This window comes from Conger conger, chromosome 16 (assembly GCF_963514075.1).
Source record: "Conger conger chromosome 16, fConCon1.1, whole genome shotgun sequence".
Classification (NCBI taxonomy): domain Eukaryota; kingdom Metazoa; phylum Chordata; class Actinopteri; order Anguilliformes; family Congridae; genus Conger; species Conger conger.
Genome location: NC_083775.1, coordinates 1,299,771 through 1,314,770, shown reverse-complemented (window position 1 = coordinate 1,314,770; position 15,000 = coordinate 1,299,771). Strand labels below are relative to the sequence as shown.

The 15,000-nt window shown below is 51.0% G+C and overlaps 1 protein-coding gene across 1 annotated transcript in view; it reads left to right on the top strand.

The window, feature by feature from the left end:
• itga3b (integrin, alpha 3b) overlaps window positions 1–15,000 on the top strand; it is a 46,224-nt gene that overhangs the window by 17,587 nt on the left and 13,637 nt on the right. Inside the window, exons 2-17 of the mRNA XM_061224352.1 lie at window positions 1,060–1,187; window positions 2,712–2,794; window positions 4,153–4,399; window positions 5,561–5,662; window positions 6,084–6,288; window positions 6,811–7,004; window positions 7,457–7,545; window positions 8,526–8,662; window positions 9,498–9,581; window positions 10,368–10,435; window positions 10,530–10,666; window positions 11,166–11,312; window positions 13,191–13,288; window positions 13,498–13,666; window positions 13,813–13,887; window positions 14,306–14,385. Of these exons, the coding sequence (XP_061080336.1) occupies window positions 1,060–1,187; window positions 2,712–2,794; window positions 4,153–4,399; window positions 5,561–5,662; window positions 6,084–6,288; window positions 6,811–7,004; window positions 7,457–7,545; window positions 8,526–8,662; window positions 9,498–9,581; window positions 10,368–10,435; window positions 10,530–10,666; window positions 11,166–11,312; window positions 13,191–13,288; window positions 13,498–13,666; window positions 13,813–13,887; window positions 14,306–14,385 (2,043 nt within the window). The remainder of the gene's footprint in view (window positions 1–1,059; window positions 1,188–2,711; window positions 2,795–4,152; window positions 4,400–5,560; window positions 5,663–6,083; window positions 6,289–6,810; window positions 7,005–7,456; window positions 7,546–8,525; window positions 8,663–9,497; window positions 9,582–10,367; window positions 10,436–10,529; window positions 10,667–11,165; window positions 11,313–13,190; window positions 13,289–13,497; window positions 13,667–13,812; window positions 13,888–14,305; window positions 14,386–15,000) is intronic.

Sequence of the window (15,000 nt, the reverse complement as noted above, 5' to 3'; positions counted from 1 at the left end):
GCAGCCGGTAGCCAAATTTCCATTATCCTTCTGTCCTCAAAGATGGCGGTTGGACTGCAGTTTGCGGTTCGCCGGGGCCTGGAGACGTCCTCGAGGCCTGAGACTGAGTCCCGTGTTTTACGGAGCCCAGAGAGATGGACAGATGCGTAGCGCTTTTCTAGACACTCAAAGCGCTTTACAGCGATGACTGGCAGAGCCAGGGTCGGGAATTTAGCCGTGATACCAGGGAACTCCCCCCCCCACCCCCCCCTACTCCTTGTGAAGGGTGTCACAGGATCGGTAATGGGCCATAGTGAGTCAGGACCCCGGTTTAAACATCCCATCCGAGGGACACAGACGTTCTGGAGCAGTGGGAACACGTCTGCGCTGCTTGAGAGAAGGCCTCCATTTTGTGTCCTTACCCATCCTCTTGTACCGGCTCTGCCAAACCTGATTTACTGTCACATGACCGGGGAGGACTGGGCGGGGGGAGGGGTCAAAATGAAATTAACCCCCCCCCCCCCCCCTCCCCCGAACAGCATGATTCTGACGGCACCGTGCTCTTCAACCGCCCTCTGGGTCTCCTTCCCGCCCCCCCCCCCCCCCACTCCTCTTTCATTCCCATCTCTCCATCTCTCCACCCCAAATATCCCTCCTTCATTGTGCTTTGTTTGTCGACTTGTTTTGAATGGAAAATAGGTCTCAGTGCTGTGGTCTCAGAGCTGGTCTCTAGTTAATTGATTGATGAAGGCCACTGATTGGGCAGTGGTGTAACTCACCTGTTCCAGGTGCAAAGCAGTCCTGATTGGAGGGGAAGTATGACAACCAGCCTCACTACTGGCCAGATGTCACGTCCTGTACGAGCCAGAAACGGGGGCTCTGGTCTTGTGTCTTGAGGCGTATTTAACAGTGATTTCCTCAGTCCTCTGATTTGGTTGTAATGATAATGTTTTGTGTGTCTGTGTGCCTGTTTGCCTGTGTGTCTACGTGTCTGTGTGTGTGCCTGTGTGTCTGTGTGGTCTGGTGTGTGTGGTGTGTGTGTGCGTCTGTGTGCCTGTGCGCCTGTCTGTGTGTTTGTAGCCTCCTCACTGGAGCTCCGAAGGAGAAGGCCCTGCCCCAGCTCCCAGCGAACGAGACGGGGGCGGTCTACTCCTGCCCCATCAACCTGGACCCCACCGACTGCACCCGCATGGACCTGGTCACCTCAGGTTCGAACCGCCCCTCTCCCTCTCCCTCTCCCTCTCCCTCTGCCTCTCCCTCTCCCTCTCTCTCAGGGCTAGGGTTTATTTTTATCCTGGGATTTTTATTTTCCTCTGAAATTCAAATTATTTCTTTATTTATTTTTATTTGTCATTGCCTTCTAAGGAAGCAAACTGTGTCCTGTGTTGAGCCCGTCCTAATTGCTTGGGAGCAGCTATCAGAAGAGTGGTCTCTCCACCTCGTCCAGTACTGGGGCCCAGAGAACTGTTATTTTCTCTGAAACAGACGTGTTTCCTGGGTTCCGTGTACGGTGGAGTTATCGCGGTCTTATCTGGACCCCCGAGCCGATGTCATTGTCACTCCTGAGCACATACTGCGCTGCAACTGCGGCCTTCCTGAGTTACGTTTGTTGCTTTTAGTCTGTTCTTTTTACCTAATGGTCTGATAGTGTGAGAAAATAAAAAACACAGAGTCCTGAAATAACAATAGATAATTCATAGAGCATGGCCTATAGCAACTAGCCTGGTGCGATTATCTCTCTTTATGTAGCGCAGAGGAAGTGCATGTGCAAATAAGAGAGAAATGAGGAAGAACAAGAAGGAAGTGCCCGGCTAGTGGCAGTGATATGTGTGGTTTTGTTCTTGTGAAGCGCTGAGACTTCATTCACCAGCTCCAGCTCCGAGAAGCTGGTCCCCATGCTAGCGCAGCCCCCCCACAGCGCTGCAGGTGCATTTAGGGGTTCTCTTAAGAACTGGAGAACCTGTATCCGGGGGTTTCCTGAGCTTAGACGGCTCCCAGAGGTTCCGTAATCAGGTGTGAATTGTCATAAAGAACTTCTAACCTCTGCTTCTGACGTGGAATATACGGTCTTTCGATTCAGTGCGGAATCCCCACAGAAGCATTTTACGCGGATTCTCTTGCGTGTAAAATTTGTGCCATAATAAGCCCACAATAATAACAGAATACATGTATAGCCTGCCCTTGCACAGGAAGAAAATAATCAGCGATACAAATACAACTTTAAAAGACCAACGATGACAAACATGAATGACCTGTTGTCTTACAAGACAGCAGCTGATCACTTTATAATGATAGCAACAATGTCACAATGGGCATGAAAAACCCAGGAATACGTATGTAGGTGAGATAAAAACTTTGCTGCGTTGAAGGTCTCTTCGCTGTGTTGATGGTAGGTCTCTAAGCTATGTTGATGATGTTGATGTTGATGTTGATGTTGATGGTGATGATGGTGATGGTGATGGTGATGTTGATGTTGATGATGGTGATGGTGATGGTGATGGTGATGATGGTGATGGTGATGGTGATGTTGATGTTGATGGTGATGTTGATGTTGATGTTGATGTTGATGATGGTGATGGTGATGGTGATGGTGATGATGGTGATGGTGATGGTGATGGTGATGGTGATGGTGATGGTGATGTTGATGTTGATGTTGATGGTGATGGTGATGGTGATGTTGATGTTGATGTTGATGATGATGATGATGATGATGATGGTCTTCCTCCTCACAGTGAACGCCGATGAGGTCGTTGAGGGCATGTGGCTCGGCGTGACGGTGGCCCGGCAGAAGGACCGGTGGGGAGGGAGAGTGCTGGTGAGTCCTCAGCGAGGGGGGGTCTGTGGAGCTCCTCGTCCTCCGTCTGCCTTCACCCCTCTGTACATGGGTCTTGTCACACGCTGCCCTGTCGTTTCTGCAGTGTTATTCCTCCGCTGCTGCAGCCGGGCTGAAGGGAGCCCTCGTGATTTACGCGAGCGCTCCTTTAGCCGTTTAGCAGATGCTCGTATTCAGAGTGACTCACATTATTTTTGCACACAGTCTTGTTTATTCAGCCGAGTCGTTACTGAAGCAAGTCAGGTCAAGCGCTTTGCTCAAGGGTCCACTAGCCCCGACCCACGAGACAACCTGACCTCCGAGTCCAGCCCCTGAACCGTCCTGCTATCCTGCCGCACAAGTTTGCTGTGCCGTTACGTGACAGTTGCTGTTGGCTGAACGTGCGTGCAGCCTCTCCCGGAGCGGTTCAGCAGGAGTGACACCTGAGTAGGATGAGGACCGGCGAGCTCGTGGTCCTGTCATTTACATTTTTCATTTGAGTCATTTAGCAGACGCATTTAATCACATCCATAAATAACAAAACACTCATGAAGAGCTGTTTTAAGCAACAAAAAAAAAACAATAGTCATTGGGAGTGCAATTTTGTAAAAAATGTATTTTAAATAATAACATCGGGTGCACAAGGGGGATATCTGGGGGGCGGGGGGCGTGGTTTAATCAGGAGGGAGGACTAAGGTACAGTCTACCCTCATATAGGTATAGTTTCACAAACACTGTGACCCTCAGTCTCTGCTCTAAAAGTTGTCTGTAATTACACGTTGTTGTGATCTGGAATACTTAATTTAATTTAAATGTTCCTTCAGTTGGACAATTAGGGCCGACACTCTCCTCTTCTCCATTACTGTGATCCTCGCTGCTGTGCGCTCCATGAGGACGTTAGCTAACGTATTCAAACTTCATTCTGCTCGCCACAAACATTCGCTAATGTTTTGAAAAGTTTGAAAAATAGATGAACTAAAAGTAAATCGCTTGACTGTATCCGTGTGCTGTCCTGAAAGCACTATAAGCTGTTCTTCAGCTTGAATGTCATGTAGCTCAAAGCTGTAACTGTGATACAGTGAACAGGACTTGAATTGCCCGTAATTGTTTTGGATTCAAATACCTTCCCATGCTTTGCTGAGCTTGTCTGGTGTTTTGGCACCAAATAGAATGCACTCAAAAAGGGCAGACCCCATCTGCTGGTCCTCTTGGTCGACTCGGTTGCGACCATGAAAACAGAAAAGTGTTTGGATCCAAACGGTTTGCAGATTTGACCCCGGTGTGCTTGTGAATGCCTGTGGTGAGTGTGGTTCAGAGGAGCTGCGAGGCCTGATCCTCCTCCCCTGGCCCCTCCCTCACAGGCCTGCGGACACCGCTACATCCGGATCCGGGGCCCCGAGCTCTCCCTGTGGCGGATGATCGGGAAGTGCTACGTGCGCGGGAACGACCTGACCTACGACCCCCTGGACTACTGGCAGAACTTCCCGTACGAGAACTGCGCCCCGGACGAGGACCAGAACCGGGAGGGGCTGTGCAACATGGGCATCTCCGGGGGCATCACCCGCACCGACGTGTACGTGGGCACGCCCGGGAGCTTCAACTGGCAAGGTGCGGTCGGCAGGGCAACGCAGGGGCGGGGCTGTCGCCACGGCAACGCAGGGGCGGGGCCTGAATGTTGGGAATGCCCACTTCAGGAAAGAATCCCCGTCGTTTCCCTCTCGTAACAAAAGATCCATTCATGACATTGGAATGTGTCCATTTCTACTGAATGTGCAATTGCGTTCCAATCTAATAAAACAAAATAATAATTCCATACAATTATATAACAATACTAACCAATAAACTTAGTATTGGTTAGTATTGTAATATAATTGTATGGAATTATTATTTTGTTTTATTAGATTGGAACCTAAACACATAATTAGCAATTGGGGTTATTTAGAACATTTTAAACACAATGTAACTGATTAACCAGACGAGTGATTAAAGACCACCACACACTGTACTGTGTGTGAGCATTTTGTTAGGTATTTATTACACTTATGGTCTTCTGCTGCTGTAGCCTATCCACGTAGAGGTTTGATGCGTTGTGTGCTCAACCACTGTTGTAATATGCGTTGCATTACGCTGCTGCCAGATGATTGGCTAATTAAATATTTGCATTAACAAGCTGGTTTACAAGTCGTCCTCATAAAATGCTCACCGAGTGTATATAGTACATTTTCTTTTTCTCAGACATGTTAGTGAGGTCATGCTGTGCTCTAGCTGGGCCCTTTAGTGTCATGCTGTGCTCTAGCTGTGCTCTTAGTGTCTGTGCTCACGCTGGGTCATGCTGAGTCATGCTGAGTCATGCTGGGTCATGCTGGGTCATGCTGGGTCATGTTGGGTCATGCTGGGTCATGCTGGGTCATGTTGGGTCATGCTGGGTCATGCTGAGTCATGCTGAGTCATGCTGAGTCATGTTGAGTCATGTTGAGTCATGTTGAGTCATGTTGGGTCATGTTGGGTCATGCTGGGTCATGCTGAGTCATGCTGAGTCATGCTGAGTCATGCTGAGTCATGCTGAGTCATGCTGAGTCATGCTGGGTCATGCTGGGTCATGCTGGGTCATGTTGGGTCATGTTGGGTCATGTTGGGTCATGTTGGGTCATGCTGGGTCATGTTGGGTCATGTTGGGTCATGCTGGGTCATGTTGGGTCATGCTGGGTCATGCTGGGTCATGCTGGGTCATGCTGGGTCATGTTGGGTCATGCTGTGCTCGTTCCTCAGGCAACGTCCACGTGACATGGAGGGGCGCTACTCCCGATACCTCCTGGGACTCCAGGACCCAGGACTTTGATGATTTACAATCCAAGAGTTTCGCCTACATGGGTATGGGGTTCTGCTCGCACTCACTCAGTCAAATGCGGCATCGTTTAGTTGGTGTTTAAATCTCTGGTAATAATAATAATAATAATAATAATCATAATAATAAACTTTATTTATAAAGCACTTTTCATGCAATGGAAGCTTTGACGATAAGACTTAGGTTGGAATCTAAAATGACACCAAGGCTAGTTACTTCTGGTTTAATCTGATGTGCCAGATTTCCTAGCCTAATTGAAAAGGCATCCCTTTTTGCTTTAGGGCCGACCAGAAGAATCATTTCAAGATTTGCCCATGAGAAAGTGTCACTTGTCACGCAAACCGTAAAGTCTTATTAAAAGATTAAATACGAATTTTAAGACAGACATGGTTTTGCAGTGTACAGAAAGGGCAAAGGTCAGGGATGTGATTGTGTGGCTCATTGCAGGTTACTCTGTCACCGAGGAGAAGAAACTCCTCAACCAGAGTGAATACACGCTAGTGACGGGGGCTCCCAGGGACAGCAACAGGGGCTCTGTCACTTTGGCCAAGATCGAGTACAGCTCTCTGACCCCCGTGCAAGTCCTCTACGGGGACCAGGTTGGGTCCTACTTCGGAAACAGCATCGCCACTGTTGACCTTAACAGCGACGGGTATGCCATCTTTAAACTGAGCTTAACGGAGACAGCCATCTTTAAACTGAGCTTAACGGAGACAGCCATCTTTAAACTGAGCGTAACGGCAACAGCCATCTTTAAACTGACCATGCATGCCATCTGTAAACTGAGCTTTGAAGACTTTTGCAATTTGTTCAATGTTTATCTTTCCGTTGAGTGTGTATTTTATAGCTGTGGTGCTTTTCTGAAACAGACTATGTCTGGCTTTGTAATATAATATGTGCTTTTCGTGCTTCATTGGTTTAATGATTATGTTATGATGATACGGTGTGTGTGCGTGTCTGTGTCTGTCTGTGTCTGTCTGTGTCTGTCTGTGTCTGTCTGTGTGTGTCTGTGTGTGTCTGTGTGTGTCTGTCTGTGTGTGTCTGTCTGTGTGTGTCTGTGTGTCTGTCTGTGTGTCTGTGTGTCTGTGTGTCTGTGTGTGTCTGTGTGTGTCTGTGTCTGTGTGTGTCTGTGTCTGTCTGTGTGTGTCTGTGTCTGTGTCTGTGCGCTCTGCAGGTGGAACGATCTGCTTGTGGGCGCTCCGTTCTATTTTGACCGGAGGGACGAGAGGGGCGGAGCGGTGTACGTCTACATGAACGAGAACGGATCCTTCCGGAACGAGACGAGCGTCGCTCTCTTCGGCTTTGCCGGCTCGGGGTTCGGGATGAGCGTGGCCGCCATCGGGGACCTGAACCAGGACGGCTTCCAGGGTACTCTCTCTGACCCCCTCCCCCTCCCCCGCCCCCTCCCCCACCCCACCACCCCCTCCCCCACCCCACCACCTGCTCTGCTTGGAGCATCGTTCCCGATCACCCTCACACGCAGTGACAAACACCCTGTATTGTCACCAGTAGAGAAGGCTGGTTGGACACCTGAAACATGGCCAGTGTATCTCTGCTGCCCCCTACAGGCAGTTGGGTACATTACAGTTAATTCTGGTGACGTGACGAGTCAAGTGTCATTCCGTTTGTTGTTTTGCATTTCACTTTCTTTTTTTATTTTATTAATCTGCATTAATGTATCCGTAATGGGAAGTTGAGGCAAATGGGCTGCTCATTTAGTTTTTGATTATATCCAGGTTTATGGTGGCTCTGTTCTGCTGAACTCTATGGTGGGATCAGGTTGTTCACCCCACTGAGGCTCTTGCTCTCTCCTCTCCCAGATTTCGCCGTGGGGGCCCCGTATGACGGGACGGGGAAGGTTTTCATCTGGATGGGGGGACCGGAGGGCATCACGAAGGAGCACAGTCAGGTACGTGTGAACACCTTCCCCTCCGCTCTTGCTCTGAGTTCCTCCTGAACTGTGTTATTGTCAGAGAGGGCCTCTGTCTGCGGCAGGCTATGTCACAATGTTGGAACCAGATTGGAACAGCGTATGGGGAACAGCGTATGGGGAACAGCGTATGGGGGAACAGCGTATGGGGGAACAGCGTATGGGGGAACAGCGTATGGGGAACAGCGTATGGGGAACAGCGTAAGGGGGAACAGCGTAAGGGGGAACAGCGTAAGGGGGAACAGCGTAAGGGGGAACAGCGTATGGGGAACAGCGTATGGGGAACAGCGTATGGGGAACAGCGTAAGGGGAACAGCGTATGGGGGAACAGCGTATGGGGGAACAGCGTATGGGGGAACAGCGTATGGGGAACAGCGTATGGGGAACAGCGTAAGGGGAACAGCGTATGGGGGAACAGCGTATGGGGGAACAGCGTATGGGGGAACAGCGTATGGGGAACAGCGTATGGGGAACAGCGTATGGGGGAACAGCGTAAGGGGGAACAGCGTATGGGGAACAGCGTATGGGGAACAGCGTATGGGGGAACAGCGTAAGGGGGAACAGCGTAAGGGGGAACTGCCAGAAAGTTGAAGGCATTTCAAGATTTGCCCATGAGAAAGTGTCACTTGTCACGCAAACCATAAAGTTTGTGGCAAGCTGCAACTGCCGACTTTTTGCAACGTTTGAGAAAACAAAATCTATTGTTTATTTTGTCACTTTTTGTTTGTGATTGCAAACCTTTTTTGAAATCGTAATCTTTTTCTTTTTAAGCTCCGTTTACCTGTAATTCCATTTGTTTTCTAAACAGACTATATATAACAAATATTGACTTTTGCATTCCCGTGATGGTGTGGCTGTGATGTCATGATGTGGCTGTGATGTCATGGTGTGGCTGTGATGTCATGGTGTGGCTGTGATGTCATGGTGTGGCTGTGATGTCATGGTGACTCTGTGGGCAGGTGGTCGAGGGGAAGGATGTCGGGCAGGGCGGGTTCCACACGTTCGGCTACTCCATTAACGGGGGCATGGACGTGGACCACAACAAGTACCCCGACGTCCTGGTGGGCTCCCTGGACAACCGGATCGCTCTGCTGAGGTCAGTGCTGATCGTCTGTGGAGAGCAGGCTCAGTGCTGATCGTCTGTAGAGAGCAGGCTCAGTGCTGATCGTCTGTAGAGAGCAGGCTCAGTGCTGATCGTCTGTAGAGAGCAGGCTCAGTGCTGATCGTCTGTAGAGAGCAGGGTCAGTGCTGATCGTCTGTAGAGAGCAGGCTCAGTGCTGATCGTCTGTAGAGAGCAGGCTCAGTGCTGATCGTCTGTAGAGAGCAGGCTCAGTGCTGATCGTCTGTGGAGAGCAGGCTCAGTGCTGATCGTCTGTAGAGAGCAGGCTCAGTGCTGATCGTCTGTAGAGAGCAGGCTCAGTGCTGATCGTCTGTAGAGAGCAGGCTCAGTGCTGATCGTCTGTGGAGAGCAGGCTCAGTGCTGATCGTCTGTAGAGAGCAGGCTCAGTGCTGATCGTCTGTAGAGAGCAGGCTCAGTGCTGATCGTCTGTAGAGAGCAGGCTCAGTGCTGATCGTCTGTAGAGAGCAGGCTCAGTGCTGATCGTCTGTAGAGAGCAGGCTCAGTGCTGATCGTCTGTAGAGAGCAGGCTCAGTGCTGATCGTCTGTAGAGAGCAGGCTCAGTGCTGATCGTCTGTAGAGAGCAGGCTCAGTGCTGATCGTCTGTAGAGAGCAGGCTCAGTGCTGATCGTCTGTTTCTCCCTCCCTCGTTCTAAGAGGTCTTAACTTGATCTGAGAGTTCTTAACTTAAAAAGCTGGGAAACCTCCTGTTGAATAGCCACGTTCTTGAAAATCTCAAAATCTGACGGACGACCATTTGAAATGACGTGAATTCAGTTGAGCCGTGTGGATGTTTGTGTTTGTCTGTTTTCAGGGCCCGTCCTGTCGTCCATCTCAATAAAACCTTCATTGTGGAGCCGCTTCTCGTGGACCCCAGCCAATGTTCCGGCGACTCATGGTGAACCCGCAGAAACGAATATTTTTAATCTTCACGCGGCTGCTGGAGTCTAATTTCTGATACGTTCTCCGTGTTTACTGAGGGGCCTTTCATTGCGTTCGTTTCCTGTTCGGAAAATACGCTGGACACTGCTCCTCTGTTGTAGTTGTGTAGGAGAGTGTGGCAGCCGGCTGCACTGAGCGTGCAGGGTGTGATGGTCCTCATTGTTCCGCTGTGCTCCATGGATTCATCAAAAATAAAACCCCGCCAGCACACCCTGTACCACGGTTTGGGACCACCACTGTAAACACAATGTGCAGTATTTGCAGGGCACAGTGCCTCTGTTGTGTAGCTCCACTGAGTATTTTCACTGAAACAGTTCAGGATAAGAGCCGGTACCTCAGCCACACCTGGGCATCAGACCTGCTGATTGTTTTTGTTACCAGACCAGTTCTGCGGCCATTGCCTTTGTGGAATGTGATATGCTGCCCCAGGCTTTAGGTTAACATGCGAGCAGGGGAGAGTAACAAGAGAAGCAGCCTGAGAATGCCTGTGTTGTATTGGAGTACCAGGCCCAGTGTTCAGGCTAATTGCTAATCTGACTCAGTGTGTGGATGTGTGGCATTGTAACACCAGGCTGAATGCTAACAGGCTAATTGCTAATCTGACTCAGTGTGTGGATGTGTGGCATTGTAACACCAGGCTGAATGCTAACAGGCTCATTGCTAATCTGACTCAGTGTGTGGATGTGTGGCATTGTAACACCAGGCTGAATGCTAACAGGCTCATTGCTAATGTGTCTTACAGTGTGACAGTGAAGGTCTGCTTCTCCTACGCTCTCAGCAACGGAGACCCGGAATTCAAAGGCAACATCAGTGAGTCGCGCCCCTTTCGTCCCATCAGGTCGGGCCTTTAAAGCAGCTCCTGTGTTTTGATTGGCTGACCTCTGACCCCTCCTCTGGCCTCCAGCCGTCAGGTACACCGTGGAGGCCGACAGCGCCCGGCGCAGCTCCCGCCTGCGTTTCCTTGGCAACCGGCAGAACGAGCTGACGGACTTCCTGTCCATGCCCTCCGGCCGGTGCAGGGAGCACACGCTCACACTGGTGGTGAGGGGGCGTGTCTACATGCTGCGGCCAATCGCACTTCCTGCCCCTGTCATGTGACATCGGCGTTGTTCCACAGGATTCCATGAAGACCCGCATGCACCAGAGGCAGGGTGGCAAATAAAAATGGAAAATTATTATAATTAATGTAAAAAAAAAAAAAAAAAGAAGCATCTGACAGTGGTTGGGCGGCCTGTAGTGTAGTGGTTAAGGTTGGGGGTTCGAATCCCTGTGTAGCCACAATAAGATCCGCACAGCCGTTGAGCCCTTGAGCAAGGCCCTTAACCCTGCATTGCTCCAGGGGAGGATTGTCTCCTGCTTAGTCTAATCAACTGTACGTGGCTCTGGATAAGAGCGTCTGCCAAATGACTCACTTGGGTTAGATTTTTAAAACAACATATTTGCAGTGGGTATCGCTGTGGTTCCTTGGTGTGGATGGGCCTTGCTGTGACTGTGTGACGGCCAGCAGTGACTGCAGTCTGTCTGTCCGTCTGTGCATCAGGAGCCCCTGCTGGACAAGCTGCAGCCCGTGGTCTTCTCCCTCAGCGTGTCCCTGTACGAGCAGAAGCCCAGGGCCCAGTCCAGGCTCCAGAACCTGGACGCCTTCCCCATCCTGGACCCAAAGCAGGAGGTCGTGGGCAAAACTGAGGTGTGGCCCCCGGCAGGCTGCGTGCTGTCCGCTGGTCTGTGTCAGTGTGTCCGCTGGTCTGTGTCAGTGTGTCTGCTGGTCTGTGTCAGTGTGTCCGCTGGTCTGTGTCAGTGTGTCCGCTGGTCTGTGTCAGTGTGTCTGCTGGTCTGTGTCAGTGTGTCCGCTGGTCTGTGTCAGTGTGTCTGCTGGTCTGTGTTAGTGTGTCCGCTGCTCTGTCAGTGTGTCTGCTGGTCTGTGTCAGTGTGTCTGCTGGTCTGTGTTAGTGTGTCTGCTGGTCTGTGTCAGTGTGTCTGCTGGTCTGTGTCAGTGTGTCTGCTGGTCTGTGTCTGTGTCAGTGTGTCCGCTGGTCTGTGTCAGTGTGTCTGCTGGTCTGTGTCTGTGTCCGCTGGTCTGTGTCTGTGTCCGCTGGTCTGTGTCTGTGTCCGCTGGTCTGTGTCTGTGTCAGTGTGTCCGCTGGTCTGTGTCAGTGTGTCTGCTGGTCTGTGTCTGTGTCAGTGTGTCCGCTGCTCTGTCAGTGTGTCCGCTGCTCTGTCAGTGTGTCCGCTGCTCTGTCAGTGTGTCCGCTGGTCTGTGTCAGTGTGTCTGCTGGTCTGTGTCAGTGTGTCTGCTGGTCTGTGTCAGTGTGTCTGCTGGTCTGTGTCTGTGTCAGTGTGTCCGCTGCTCTGTCAGTGTGTCCGCTGCTCTGTCAGTGTGTCCGCTGCTCTGTCAGTGTGTCCGCTGGTCTGTGTCAGTGTGTCTGCTGGTCTGTGTCAGTGTGTCTGCTGGTCTGTGTCAGTGTGTCTGCTGGTCTGTGTCAGTGTGTCTGCTGGTCTGTGTCAGTGTGTCTGCTGGTCTGTGTCTGTGTCAGTGTGTCCGCTGCTCTGTCAGTGTGTCTGCTGGTCTGTGTCAGTGTGTGTGCTGGTCTGTGTCAGTGTGTGTGCTGGTCTGTGTCAGTGTGTGTGCTGGTCTGTGTCAGTGTGTCCGCTGGTCTGTGTCTGTGTCAGTGCGTCCGCTGGTCTGTGTCAGTGTGTCTGGTAGCCTCGTGGCAGGGTGTTCTGGTGACTGGAGGTTCTGGTTCTGGATGCTGGTCTGCATATCGGGATGCTGACCTGCATCTGGAGAGATGAAGTCCCTGTGTTTGGGTTTTACCCCTGTTCTCTCGCCCCTCTTGCAGTTGCTCTCTCTGGAATTTCACCCAGGGTGCGATTGTAAAGGAGAAACACATTCCCAGTGGACCTCCCCCGGTTAAATAAGGGATTAAAAAGTGTGTCTGACCTTGGGGAGGTGGCCTTTCCCTGTGCCTGAGACGATGACTCCTCACAGAGCCTGACCCTGTGTGCCCTGAGTGCTCTGCCTGAGGCCTGAGTGTGTTATCTGATTACTGCACATACACACTGGCTGGCATTAGAGGAAGACTCGATTGAATCACTGGGGGTTTTCCAGACCAGACTTGATAATGTGCGAGATACTATTGTGCTTTTGGGGAAAACTAAGCAGGAGGTACACTTTAGTGGGAGGAAAGGATGAGCATTGCTGGGCTGAATGGCCTGTTGTTCATTGTGCATGTTATGTTAATCACATTTTATTTTATGTAGCACTTATTACCGAAGACTGTCACAAAGACACGTTACAGAGTAACAGACGGGCAAACATGGCCTGAGCCCTAAAATGACAAACGCACAATGTTAAAAAAACAAAACAAAAAAAAACCTCAAACAGTGGTCTGGTCTGCCATGCGTCCGCCTGTCCGTCTGTGTTCTCCCAAGCTGCCAGAGAACATCGCAGCGCTGGGCTGCCGGATGTGACTGGGCATCGGGAGGAAAGTGGAATGAATAATCTTCGTCTGAAATGGATTTAAAATGTGTGCCCCTGGTTCTGTGGTCCTCGTGTCCTCCTCAGATTAACTTCCTGAAGGAGTGCGGCTCGGATAACCGCTGCAGCAGTAACCTGCAGCTGGAGGCAACCTTCACCAACGAGCAGGAGGTCCCCTTCCCCAGGTGAGCCTGCCGCCCAATCCCCTCTCAGCTGGTGAGACTGTGGCCCAATCCCCTCTCAGCTGGTGAGACTGTGGCCCAATCCCCTCTCAGCTGGTGAGACTGTGGCCCAATCCCCTCTCAGCTGGTGAGACTGTGGCCCAATCCCATTTTAGCTGTGTGTGTATTTGTCGGGTGTGTGTATGACTGTGTGTGTGTGTGTGTGTGTGCAGTGAAGGAGGCCACCAGGTGATGCAGTCTAACAGCAGTGTGAGGAATTTGCTGCTGTTGGTGGATGTGACAAACCTGGCGGCGCCCGGGAGACTGGCTGAGGACGCACACCAGGCCGAGCTGAACATCACCATCCCCCCCGCCCTGAGCTACGCTCGGGCGCGCCCCTTGGTGAGTCCACAGGGAGGCGCTACAGGCTCGGTCCACTGGGGGGCGCTACAGGCTGAGTCCACTAGGGGGCGCTCCTGTAAGTGAGATCAGATGTAGGCAGGTTTTGGGCAGTGGATGTGACCTCAGTCTTTGGGTGTTTTGGACAGGACATATGCCATCTAGCTGAGGACAGTACACACGTGTTGTGTAAACTGGGGAACCCCTTCGAAGGCAACCACAAGGTAGGAGCCGCCATGCCTGCTGATTCTGTTCCTCCAGCACTGATTCTATTCCTCCAGCGCTGATTCTGTGCACTAATTCTGTTCCTCCAGCACTGATTCTGTGCACTGATTCTGTTCCTCCAGCGCTCATTCTGTTCCTCCAGCACTGATTCTATTCCTCCAGCGCTGATTCTGTGCACTGATTCTGTTCCTCCAGCACTGATTCTGTTCCTCCAGCACTGATTCTGTGCACTAATTCTGTTCCTCCAGCGCTGATTCTGTTCCTCCAGCACTGATTCTGTGAAAGCCTATGTCTAATTTAAGGGTTTCTGCTATTGTACGGAACATATTGTTTAAACCTCAGTGTGTGCCGCATGAAAACGGACTGTTTGTGGTGGTACACGCAACGCCTGATCAAAAACTCCCCTCTGTCCTACAGGCCAAAATCGAAATAAGATTTCAGACGTCCGGGGTTAGTATATACACTCATAAGATCGAGTGTACCCTGCAGCTGACCACGTGAGTGTTCACTTCCTGTCTGTATCGAGTGCTCACTACCTGTTGGTTGAGTGTTCATGTCCGAAATTGGCTCACTATTCTTTAAATAGTAAACTAGATTGGCCGTCAGCCATCGTGTTCTCGTGTCAGAGTTAAAAAAAAAAACTGTTTATACTCACATTTTGAGGGCACTAGAAATATCCCACAATGCACCCTAAAATCTAGCGACCAACCGTGGTCAGTAGAAAGGTGGATACTTCAGAATCAGCATTCCTTAACTTCAATATTGATATAGTGACCCACTCCGCAGGAACCCCAGCACATGAGACGGCCGCAGCAGGTCAAGCTGTGACCGTTTATTCACCAGTGTACACAGGGAGAGCTTCTCAAGGGCAGTCCGAGAGAACTCTAAAGAAACTTCATGACACACCCGTCTTTATTGACAGTCCTTGGTCACTCCCATTAGACGATACCCACCGATTACTACCCTCCACACTGGCTGGCACCCGTCTCTTAGCACAGCGTCCTGATTACTCCTCAGGGTGCCCAGCCCATCCCTCCATCCCTCCCCTGCCCACACCATCCCTCCCCTGCCCACACCATCCCTCCCCACACCATCCCTCCCCCTGCCCACAC